Below are 12,776 nucleotides of genomic sequence, written 5' to 3'. Positions count from 1 at the left end.
TGTCTCCGGAAAAACAGCAGTAACACAAAAGCTACATACAACGGAAGTTCCCAGCAGACTGTGCTGGGAGTAAACAGGCATGTGATACACAAACGTCATGCCTGTACCCTTTTAAGGTGGAATGGAACTACGGTATATCATCATCAATCTTTATTACGGTCCAGAGACCCAACAAATCATTACAAAGCAATACACAATTCATACAGCCTACCTCCAGGTTAAACAAGCATTTTGTTCAGAATATACGGATCATTTGTTCTTGCAACCACTGATAAAAACTTTGCCACTGCTAATGTTCTAGCATTTGTCCGGTCTTCCAATAGGAACCTGACATAGTGAGCCTCTGATTTGCCCGGGAAAGGTACCAGCAAGGGTAGTATCAGTTCAGCCCTGCTTGCTCATATTTTGCACAATGCAACAAAATATGTTTTATGGAATCAATGTCTTGAGCACAAGAGCAAAGTCTGTCCTGGTAGGGAACTCCTCTCAACCTGCCATCCAACACTGCAGAAGGAAAGACGTTTAGTCTGGCTTTGGTGAAAAGCCTTCGATAGTTTGGTACTGTCAGGTTTTTAATGTAAGATGTTAACTTAAAGACATACCCATATTGTACTCCTACTTCCAGCGGACTACAGACTGCATGTGATCGAGATCGCAAGTCACTGTGTGCATTATCACATAATCTTTGCTTTAACATCTTTTGGGCGCCTTCATAACCCAGGTAATACAGTTGGAGGGGAGACAGACCAATAGAGGTGGCTTTTTTAGCCATGGGAACTATATCCTAACACGCCCTGCCCCCAGCTGCAGGACATCCCTACCAGCACCAGGCACCCGAGCAGCTAGCTACACCACAGCCGCAGGGTGGGACATCTGGAGGGCCCAAAATTCCTCATCCCTGGCCTGCAGCGGAGAACAGATCCCTTGGGATGGTTGAGCATGGCTGCGCCATTGCGAAGGCAGTTTCACTGGCTCAGAATAGCCAAGCAATTTGCTGCTGTTGTTTAGTCGTTTAGTCGTGTCCAACTCTTCGTGACCCCATGAACCAAAGCACGCCAGGCACTCCTGTCTTCCACTGCCTCCTGCAGTTTAGTCAAACTCATGCTGGTAGCTTCGAGAACACTGTCCAACCATCTCGTCCTCTGTCGTCCCCTTCTCCTTGTGCCCTCCATCTTTCCCAACATCAGGGTCTTTTCCAAGGAGTCTTCTCTTCTCATGAGGTGGCCAAAGTATTGGAGCATCAGCTTCAGGATCTGTCCTTCCAGTGAGCACTCAGGGCTGATTTCCTTCAGAATGGATAGGTTTGATCTTCTTGCAGTCCATGGGACTCTCAAGAGTCTCCTCCAGCACCATAATTCAAAAGCATCAATTCTTCGGCAATCAGCCTTCTTTATGGTCCAGCTCTCACTTCCATACATCGCTACTGGGAAACCATAGCTTTAACTATAGGGACCTTTGTTGGCAAGGTGATGTCTCTGCTTTTTAAGATGCTGTCTAGGTTTGTCATTGCTTTTCTCCCAAGAAGCAAGGCCCTTCGCCACAGCAAGGCAGTGATCCCTGAAGGGGAGCCAAGCAATAGCCAATGTTTAATCTTGCATTTTCTTCCCACTGCAGCTTGCGATGAAGATGCAGTCGCCGACGTGGTGTTCATAGTGGATGCGGGTCCTCCGCAAAACAAATTTGAGAAGATTCAAATATTTTTGGAAAAGCTGGTGTCTTCTCTGGATGTGAAGGAGAAGTGCATAAAGGTTGGCTTGGTGACGTTCAGCGCTAAACCCGAGGTGATATTTTTACTGCGGATGGAAATGGATAAGACGAATGTTCTGCAGCGCATACAAAGTCTTTCTCCCAAGGCAGGAAAGGCCAACATTGGCTTGGCCATTAATTTCACAAGGGAGAAAGTTTTCACGGAAAGTTCCGGAAGCAGGAAGACCCAGGGGGTGGAACAAATAGCCATTCTTATCACCCACAGGCCTTCAGAAGATGGGGTGGGCAATGCTGCAACCGTTCTCAGGAGAGCAGGTGTGACAGTGTTTGCAATTGGAGTCGAAAGGGCTGATGTCACTCAGTTAACCCGCATAGCTGCGCACCCGCCACAACAATACGTAACCCACCTGAAAACATTTCCCCACTTGCCACGCCAGGCTCTCGCTTTTCATAAGAAGGTGGTGAATCAGGTGCAACGAAAGCTCTACATGGACAACAAAAGAGCAGAACTGCTTAAAAGAGGTAACTTGTCGTCTTATGCTGTTTCAGGAGACTTGCAATGCTCTAGTTCCTCGGCAAAAGCAAGAAGAACATCTCCAGAGATGTTGCAGGAGATTCATTTGGTGCCTGAATTTTCATTTAACAAATTATTATTATTAATGTTTAATAGGTTATTGTATTTTAATGTTCTGTTGAAAGCCGCCCAGAGTGGCTGGAGAAACCCAACCAGATGGGCAGGGTATAAATAAATTATTATTATTATTATTATTATTATTATTATTATTATTATTATTATTATCATTTGGCTCTAAAAAAATGTGACAATAGCAGACTGGAAAAAGCAGGAAGCCAAACAACAACAGCATGCTCTCCCTTGAAAAAGCTAAAAAGGGAAAATAGCATAATCTATTATACTACAGTGGTGCCTCGCAAGACGAAAATATTCCGTTCTGTGATTCTCTTCGTATAGCGGTTTTTTCGTCTTGCGAAGCAAGCCCATTGACGGATTAGCGGATTAGCGCTATTAGCGGATTTTAGTGGCTTTTAGTGGCTTATCTGCTGATCGGATCAGCTGATAAGCGGCTTAGCAGCTTAGAAAAAGGGGGGAGGGAAAAAAACCAACAGGAACTTGCAAGACATTGTCGTTTTGCGAAGCAAGCCCATAGGAAATTCGGTTTGCGAAGCACCTCCAAAACAGAAAACCCTTTCGTCTAGCGGGTTTTCCGTCTTGCGAGGCATTCGTCTTGCGGGGCACCACTGTATTATTTATGTAGGGCATTTGTATCCTGCTCTTCAGCCAAAAAGTCTCCCAGGATGGTTTACATCCAGTCAATTAAAATGAGACTGTCCTTTACAATTTAAAATAAAAGGTCACACAAGGGGAAAGGGACAAGGAGGGAAGTAGGGGGAAACGAAAATTCAGGCACCAATTCTTGAACAGTTGTTCTTATAGTGACTGGGTTTTTTGCGCAATTCAGGGACAGGAAGTGCATGGCAGAGCCGGGCTTTCAGCAAAGCTGGTGGAATGAGCCCTTCTTCCTATCTCTCCCACTGAGGCAGCCTGATGGAATAGCTGTTCCCTGAGGGAAAGGAGGCCTGAAGGAGTTGGCCGGTCACACCAGAGCTGATGGTGTGAGCCCTGCTTCCCATCTGTCTTGAAAAAAGAGCTCAAGATACAACATTTGACTAGTTTTGCAGCACCTTTGCAGATCTTCCTCTTGTTTCTGTCTGTCACGGACTCTGGAACCAGTCTCTAGTTTCTGGGAAATTCAGCCAACTGGCAATGGCTCTCCAGGGTTTGAGTCAGAAATCTCCCTCAACCTGAACTAGAGATATTAGGGCTTGATCCTGAGACCTTCTGCACACATATCACTGAGTTATGGCACTTCCCCAAAGGCCTGCCACTATATCATGAGGATCCACAGACATCACTGTGAGATTAATCCTGGAATATGATAACTTTTGGATGATCTCAGTATGACTAGGAAGAGAGCCATCTGAACAGGAACACATGTTCTGATAAGAATGACTCTTTCCTTCCATTTACAAATGTGGGGGATCGGGGAAAATATGGTTTCTTACAATCACTTGCTAACATTTTGCTGGCCCAATTCAGAGAGCTGCGGAGGGATCCACGGGGCCTGCTGAGGTTGTGTTTCCCCACAAAACTCACAGAAGCTTCTTGCTGCTTCCAATAGTTATCAAGGCAGGATGGGAGCAGGTCGATAAGGAGGAACCTGCCCAGAACCCAAGAAAATGTCCCACCCCCATTTATAGAGAAACTAATAGATCACACTGATCTCATTGGCAGAGGTTGTGGGAGAAAGGGAGCACTCCATAGAAGAGAAAGTGTTCTGTCTTCTTGCTGCAATGTCATGTAGCAACAGATCAGGACCACATCACATATGTAGCAGCAAACCTGGGTTTCCTAACAAGTCTAGACTCAACACTTGGCCAACCCTGGCTCCCTGGCCAATGGCTACTAGACAGAATGGTTATGTTCACTATATTATGTGTCTGAATGCAAGGTGATGGGAACTGCAAGTGGGAAGAGTGTGGTTGTGCTCATGTCCAGCTTGCAAACTTCCTATAGGCGTCCAGTTTGCCACTGTGAGAAAAGGAAGCTGAACTCGATGAACCATTGGCCTGGTCCCACAAACTCATATTATGTTCTATGATGCATGTTCTTCAAAATGCATGTTTGTTGCATGCACACGTTAAATTACACATGTGAATTAAAAAGTGCTTAGGTGAACAACATTATTATTATTATTAATTTTATACCCTGCCCACCTGGCTGGCTTTCCCCAGCCACTCTGGGCAGCTCCCAACAGAATATTAAAAACACAATAAAACAATAAAACACATAAAAACACAATAAAACATTAAAAACTTCCCTAAAGCCTTCAGATGTCTTCTAAAAGCCAGGTTGTTTATTTCCTTGACATCTGATGGGAAGACGTTCCACAGGGTGGGCACCACTACCGAGAAGGCCCTCTGCCTGGTTCCCTGTAACCTCACTTCTTGCGGGGAGGGAACCTCCAGAAGGTCCTTGGTTCCAGGCTGAACGATGGGGGTGGAGATGCTCCTTCAGGTATACTGGGCCAAGGGCCGTTTAGGGCTTTAAAGGTCAGCACCAACACTTTGAATTGTGCTTGGAAATGTACTGGGAGCCAATGTAGGTCTTTCAGGACTGGTGTTCTATGGTCCCAGCGGCCACTCCTAGTCACCAGTCCAGCTGCCGCATTCTGGATTAGTTGTAGTTTCTGGGTCACCTTCAAAGGTAGCCCCACGCAGAGCGCATTGCATGAGTCTTACATTAAATAAGAAGCAGTCTTTAGTTAAATGCACTTCTTCAGAGTCTCCCTAAGAGCCTGCACTCCCCCCCCCAGGAAATGCGCATGTTCAAATACGAGCAATGAATGATGGTCTTTTAATGTCTAATACATCTGTAACAACTTGCTACCAAGCTCTGATGCTCATGTTAGTGGTTGCCTCACTGTTGGATAGGGAGGTGAGGGGAATTAACACTTTCTCACACAATATGCGAACCAAACCACAGCCATTCTATGGAATTGCGCTAATTTTTGCAACGCAGTTTTCCAGCCAAGCAATGTGTACAGAAATGCATATACAGTGGTACCTCTGGTTAAGAACTTAATTCGTTCTGGAGGTCCGTTCTTAACCTGAAACCGTTCTTAACCTGAGGCGCGCTTTCGCTAATGGGGCCTCCCGCTGCCGCCCTGCTGCTGCCATGCAATTTCTGTTCTCATCCTGAGGTAAAGTTCTCAACCCAAGGTACTACTTCCAGGTTAGCAGAGTCTGTAACCTGAAGTGTCTGTAACCCGAGGTGTTTGTAACCCGAGGTACCACTGTACTAGGGTAAAGTGCACATATAATGCCTAGATTAGTGAAGGTAACATACAAAAATGCATGACATTGGGGGATATTGCTCTGCAGACATGTACTGGTGCATGTTCATGAAGACTTTGGGGGGGGGGATTTGCAGGCTGATATGTTGAAAATGAATTTAAGTTTGGGGAAAATGTGATACAGAAAGAAATTTTGAGATTCAGCCATCTCAAGTGTTGTGTGCTTTTTTAAAACAAACAAACAAACAAACAAACAAACAAAACAACCCTCAAGATAAATTCATTGTTTGAATTATTAAACGCGTCACTAAAATTCTCTTCCCCATAGGCTGCGTGGATACAGAAGAAGCAGATATTTATTTTCTCATCGATGGTTCCTCAAACCTCGATTATTTCGATTTTGTGGATCTGAAGTTGTTTTTGAAAGAAGTGGTTAGATTTTTCCCGATAGGACCGAATAAAGTTCGCTTTGGAGTTGTTCAATATGCAGACATGAACGAGCTGGAATTCGGACTTGAGGAATATGGTAAAGCAAGTGATATATTGAAAGCCATTGATAACATCCGTCAAATAGGTGGCAGTCCTTACACAGGAGCAGCTTTGACATCCATCCAGCCCTTGCTAAGAAGATCACAAGGTCAACACTCCCGAAGTGTTCCGTGCCACCTGATAGTGCTAACTGACCGGAAATCAGAGGACCATGTTGAGGGACCTGCCAAGAGGTTGAGGAATGAAATGGTCAACATTTATGCCATTGGTGTCAGACACGCTAACGAGTCACAGATTTATGAGATCGCAGAGTCAAAGGACAGAGCTTATTCTGTCAACGATTTTGCCTCTCTGAAGCATATAAAGAATGAAGTTGTTCGAGAGATCTGTGCCGTAGAAGGTAAGAAAAATCATCTGTCAGAGCTGCCCTAGGTCCCAGCTCACAAAGGACCAGCGCCACTTCGTTGTTATATACAAGAGTCTTTATTGAAGTTCAGTTTGTCTTTCACATCAGCAGCGTGCAGCTCTAGGTCTGAAACTCTAGACCGCTGAAGCTCCGTCTGAATCTCCTCCCCCCAGACACCAGTTCAAGACCCTAGCCTTGCTCCACCTCTTCCTCTGCTCTCTCCGCCTCTGGGTCCTCCTGTCAGCTGGGGTCTCGCCCTTCCTAGACTCTTCTGACGCTGAATCCCCTGAGTCTACCCTCTGCCTCCGGCGGGCTTTAAGACCTGGTTCCCAATCCGAGCTTTCTGCCGTCCCGCGCGCCTGTACATTTGAACTTGGCGTGCGCGCCCAGCCGGCTACCTTCCTCCTGACCGTTACACTGCTCCTGTCACTGCTTCCCCCACTCCCCAGTGGAGGTGTGGTCAGTCTTGACTCCTCTTCTCTCCCTGCTGGGGGAGATGCTGGCTCTGATACCTGGGACTCCTCCCCCCCACTACGCTCTGGTGGGGAAGCTGGCTCCTATCTCCAGCTGCTGCTTTGGGAGTCCCCGCTGGCCCTCCTTGCCCTGACCATCGGCGCCTCCTTCTGGGAGTCTTCTGATTCGCTGGAGGAGCTCATGGAATCTCTCGGGTCACTGCTATACCCCCCTACGCTGCCCTCCGATTCTTCCCCTTCGCTCTCCATATCCTCTCTCCCCTGTGCCTCTGTTCCTGAGGCCCTGACATCATCTTATATTTTACTTTTAAACTTCAGGGGAGAATGCCTGCTCTTAAATAGCCCAGATGTGCCTAGGAGATACTGGCATACTTGAAAGAACCCTGAGATTTGCAGAAATACAATAAATTGCTAGGGGGAAATGCTTCAGGGAAAAGATCCAAAACAGTCCCATAAGACATTAATGGCATGCTATGTGGATAGATTTTCAGGTGAACCAAAGAGAGATTAATATCCTGTTTCTGCTTTAAAAAGGAAGAAAAAAGATGGGTGCCCGGGCTTTAAGCGGGGTGTAAAATTATTCTTGTTAAAGAGAGATTCAATTGCGTACCAAGGCCCCGTGACCCACAGTCCTCTCGTGGATAAATAAAACAAGCAGAATTTGGTTTATGGGTTCAAATAGGCCACAACTTTATTGGTTATAGATGTTAGAGGTTTGGCTTAGACATTGGGTGAAGCCCAGACTATATCTTGACTCCCGTCCATCTGCTGGGGCTCCAACTAAGGTTAAACCACTGATAGGGGGAGCCCTAAGACTTACATCAAATAGGAGCAGCCCGAGGGGTCCCCATTGGGGTAGTGGCATGGCCCTAGCTCATATCTGGGCATCAGACAGAACCTATACTCCCAGATCCCTTCAACAGGATATATTTCATGAAGAGGGAGGAAGCTGAGGCTACAACCTCCCCTCCATCTAAACAAAGGCCTAACCTCACAAAGTTGTGCCAGTTGCTACGAGGTAGGCGAAAACCAAATGGCGGAGCCAATTTGCAAGTGGGAAAAAATCCTGCCCGGTCCCAACAGTATGGCGGCCAACGATTAGTCCATAGCAAGGTCGTAACGCATCAAAGGAGAAAAAGAGGGCGAGGTAGGTTGGAGATCCAGCTAAGGGCACAAGAGTGCTGCGCTGGAGTTTAAATTCCCCATGGAAACCCCCTCCCCCGTCAGTGCTGAATGGTTGGCGAGGTTCGCTCGATGAGGGGGTCCCACCCAGCACTGATGGTGTGGGGAGGTGATGGCAGGGGGCACATCAGTCTCCAGCCCTCAGCTGGGTCATGCAGGACCCAGGGTCTGGCCGCAATGCCACCCACCAAACAAGGTAAACGGACTTGAAAGGTGACACAGTGTGGCTTTTGATTAGATTGGGAACTCCCGTGCAAAGGGTATGGATAAGCTCTTGTCCTTTCCTGTTGAAGATTTTGGTGGGACCTTCAAGTGTACAGTGGTACCTCAGGTTACAAACACCTCAGGTTACAAACACTTCGGGTTACAGACTCCGCTAACCCGGAAGTAGTACCTCGGGTTAAGAACTTTAACTCAGGATGAGAATAGAAATCGCACGCCGGCAGCGCGGCGGCAGCGGGAGGCCCCCTTAGCTAAAGTGGTACCTCAGGTTGAGAATGGTTTCAGGTTAAGAACAGACCTCTGGAACGAATTAAGTTCATAACCAGAGGTACCACTGTATTTTGTCCAAGCTTTTAAGATCCTTGTCAGCTCACCTTCCTAGCTGAACTGTATTTTTGTATTCATTATTGCATTTCCATTACACATTTCATCCAAAAGATTCAAGGTCATTCTCTGACCCTTGTTTTATCCTCACAGCTGCCAGTTTGTATTTCTTAGTGCAGAAAGTATTGATCTGGTGTGTAGAGAGCTTTCCTATTCTACTTAAAGAGGCTTCTGGAAGCTTCTCTGTGTGAAAGAAACAAGCAGAAGGTTTGTGATGTTTGGGTTATTCCTTCAGAGAAGCTGAGTAAAGCTGGCTTAAACTGGTTCTCTTATCTTATTCTGTCAAGGTCATGCTGACTATAATAATACAGTGGTACCTTGGGTTAAGAACTTAATTCATTCTGGAGGTCCATTCCTAACCTGAAACTGTTCTTAACCTGAGCTAACGGGGCCTTCTGCTGATGCCGCCCCGCAGTGGTGGCGCGATTTCTGTTCTCATCCTGAAGCAAAGTTCTTAACCCGAGGTACTACTTCTGGGTTAGCGGAGTCTGTAACCTGAAACGTCTGTAACCCAAGGTACCACTGTAGGCCAGAAGGAGCCTGGGTTTCACTTTCTATGTCTCTTCCTTCTGGTTTGGTGTTCTGTACATAATATGCTAGTGTTAAGGTTTAGACACATTACAGTGGTACCTCAGGTTAAGTACTTAATTCGTTCCGGAGGTCCGTACTTAACCTGAAACTGTTCTAAACCTGAAGCACCACTTTAGCTAATGGGGCCTTCTGCTGCCGCCATGCCGCTGGAACACAATTTCTGTTCTCATCCTGAAGCAAAGTTCTTAACCTGAAGCAATATTTGTGGGTTAGTGGAGTCTGTAACCTGAAGCGTATGTAACCTGAAGCGTATGTAACCTGAGGTACCACTGTATAAGTTATTGTAAGTTTAAGTTAAGTCTGCCACAACTGGATTTCTTACGGACAGTGCCTATCCTTAATGTCTTAGATGTGTGACCATTATGCTCATTTGCCTTCAGTAGCAGTAACGCTCTGCTGGATAAAATATAATTGCCTCTGGTCTATTTTGGGGGAATCCTGCAATATGTTTAAGTTTTCACACTTCCATCTATACGTCGGAGTTCTGCTCTGGATCATTATTGAGTAGAATTTCAATCCTGTGGGTTAGGTTAGGCTGAGAGAGAGAGAGAGAAAGATTGGCTCAATATTGCACAGTGGGCTTCATGGCTGAGCAGGGATGATGGCGATGTTTTAGTGATTTTCAGCGGTGCACTCAGCTCTGCACATGGCTGTGTTTCCTTTTGGCTTCAGTTTTGAAAAGCTATTGTGCTGGCCCCGTGGGTTACCCGAGAGGCGAGGCCCAAGTCTGGTCCATGATCAAAGGTGCAACGTGGAGGCAGTCCATAGTAGCTGAAGCTGGGTGCAGGGCAGGGAGTCGGGTGAAGTCAGGAACAGGCGTGCAAGCAGGGAGCTAGGGCAGGTCAGGAGCTCAGGCAGGAAAGCAGGACAGGGTTCAGGCAGGAACTAGCAACCAACAATGTTGCTCCCCCAACTGGGGACTGGGGCTGACTGGCTTTTATCTGCCCCGAGACATAGTGCAGCCCCGATCCTCTGGTGACTCGCCTCTCCTGGTCTGGAGGCGAGCACTCCTCCTGCAGGAACTTAGTTCCCTCCGCTTCTCTGCCCTGAGCCTCTGCAGCTCAGGAGAGACAGGAGGGTTCCCAGACCCAGAGGCAACCTCCTCTTCCCCTGACGGGGCTGAGAGTGGAGCACCTGCAGGCAATGGGTCCTCCATCACCTCAGGAGCCAGAGCAGACTCAGCTGATGCCTTCACTTGAGGATCCAGCACAGGTGAGGACCCTTCAGGCTCAGGCCCCAGCCCCGGCTCAGCTGGTTCTGGAGGCGGGGACTCCTGTGCAGGCTGGGATTCCTCAGGTTCTGCCTCCGAGTCCGAATCCCAGGCCATCACAGCTATCTTTGTTGTGGCCATCTCTCATCCATATGTGTTCATGTTTTCCTGCTAACAGCCTGCAAAGAGAAGAAAGCTGACGTTCTGTTTCTGGTGGACAGCTCCAGCAGTATAGGCCCTGAGAACTTCGTGAAAATGAAGGACTTCATGATTGACCTCGTGAGCAAATCTGACATTGGCCCCGACAGAGTACACATTGGTGCTGTGCAGTTCAGTGGCAGAAGCCAAGAAGAATTCTGGCTCAACCAGTACTCATCGAAGAGAGACATCGTTGGTGCTATTGGGAGAATGTCTCCTATGGGACAGAACACGCTCACAGGGGAAGCACTGCGATTCGTGTCTGATTATTTTAAGCCCGCCAAAGGGGCACGGCCCCATGTCAAGAAAATTCTGATTCTGATCACCGATGGGGAATCTCAGGATGAGGTGAGAGGACCCGCAGAGGCTTTGAGAGAGCAAAGTGTTGTCATCTACTCCTTGGGCGTGTTCAGCGCAAATAAAACTCAGCTGGTGGAGATAAGTGGAAAGCCTGAAATGGTGTTTTATGTGGAGGACTTTGACGTTCTGAAGCACTTAGAACGTGAGATCCTCTTTGGAATATGCAGTCCGTACGATGGTGAGTGTACAGCAGCTTTCTTTTTAAAAAAGTTTTTATTTCTACTTTTCAAGTTTATGCATTTCATTAGTTTTACAATCAATTTAACATTTCAAAGATTGACTTCCTTCCCCCTCTTTCTGCAGTTCCTTAATTAATTAAATATATATATATATATATATATATATATATATATATATTCTGCATATTCGAATTCATTTAATTTGCTCATTTTATTATCTACTTTAAATATATACTCTTATGAAACTGCAGGTTAATTACAGTAATCCTGCCAATGTTTTTATCTGTTTCCAGTTGGTTTGTAAATATTCAATAAACCATTTCCATTATTTTATGAAGAGGTTTGTTATCTTGATTTCCTATTCTTCTGGTAAGTTTCGCCATTTCTGCATATTCCATAAGTTTCTGTATCCATTCTTCCTTTACTGAGAGTTCTCCTTCTTTCCACTTTGGGGCAAGTAGCATTCTTGCTGCTGTAGTAGCATACATAAATAAATTTCTATACAATTTAGGTAGTTCTGTCCCTATAATTCCCAAAAGAAAAGCTGGGTTTTGTTTTTTTACAAAAGTTATTTTGAACATCCTTTTCAATTCATTGCATATCATTTCCCAGCAAGCTTTAACCTTACTACAAGACCACCACATATGATAAAAAGAACCTTCTTTCTCTTTACATTTCCAACAGTTGTTTGATTTAGATTTATACATTTTGCCAGTATACTCAGTGTTAGATACCAATGATATAGCGTTTTCATATAATTTTATCTTAGACCATAACATGCTGTAAATTTTATACCCATATTCCACAATCGTTCCCGTGCTTCCATGTCTATATTATGACCGATATCTATTGCCCAGTGTATCATTGAGGATTTTACTTTGTCTCCCATTCCAATAATATTTTATACATTTTAGACAACAGAGTGTACAGCAGCTTTCAATGAATACACCAATCTGTATGTATATTGACATGGTTTCAGATGGCACCTTTCCAAGTTTGTTGTCCCAGAAACACACAGTGCAGAAAGAGTTTTGAAGGCTTTTCTGGTCTCTTGAGTTGGAAGGAGGGAAGTCATTATAGCATTGAGCTGTAGTAACTTTGCTCGTTTTGTCATCTATCACACTGAAGGACAGTCCCTTTGGAATAATTCCCCTTGTCCTCCTATTCCTTCTCTATTTTTTGCCCTATAGCTTTTTACTGATGATACTGACAGTACAGGTGAAAAGAAGATCACCATGCGGTTTCGTGGTGCATCTTTGCTTTCTCAGGATCCTTGGCACAGGTGGAAGGATGAGAATTGCTATCAAACCCAACCTACCTATTCATAGGGACGCGGGTGGCGTTGTGGGTTAAACCACAGAGCCTAGGACTTGCCGATCAGAAGGTCGGCGGTTCGAATCCCCGCGACGGAGTGAGCTCCCGTTGCTCGGTCCCTGCTCCTGCCAACCTAGCAGTTCAAAAGCACGTCAAAGTGCAAGTAGATAAATAGGTACTGCTCCGGCG

General features: G+C 45.9%; 1 protein-coding gene across 1 annotated transcript in view; it reads left to right on the top strand.

The window, feature by feature from the left end:
* Positions 1–12,776, top strand: part of LOC309515854 (collagen alpha-6(VI) chain-like) — a 59,396-nt gene that overhangs the window by 4,359 nt on the left and 42,261 nt on the right. Inside the window, exons 3-6 of the mRNA XM_082194068.1 lie at positions 1,615–2,402; positions 3,906–4,020; positions 5,908–6,468; positions 10,715–11,272. Of these exons, the coding sequence (XP_082050194.1) occupies positions 1,615–2,402; positions 3,906–4,020; positions 5,908–6,468; positions 10,715–11,272 (2,022 nt within the window). The remainder of the gene's footprint in view (positions 1–1,614; positions 2,403–3,905; positions 4,021–5,907; positions 6,469–10,714; positions 11,273–12,776) is intronic.

This window comes from Podarcis vaucheri (assembly GCF_965113315.1).
Source record: "Podarcis vaucheri genome assembly, chromosome: 12".
NCBI lineage: Eukaryota > Metazoa > Chordata > Lepidosauria > Squamata > Lacertidae > Podarcis > Podarcis vaucheri.
The sequence above is the reverse complement of the archived record's forward strand: the minus strand, read 5'-3'. Positions and strand labels throughout refer to the sequence as shown.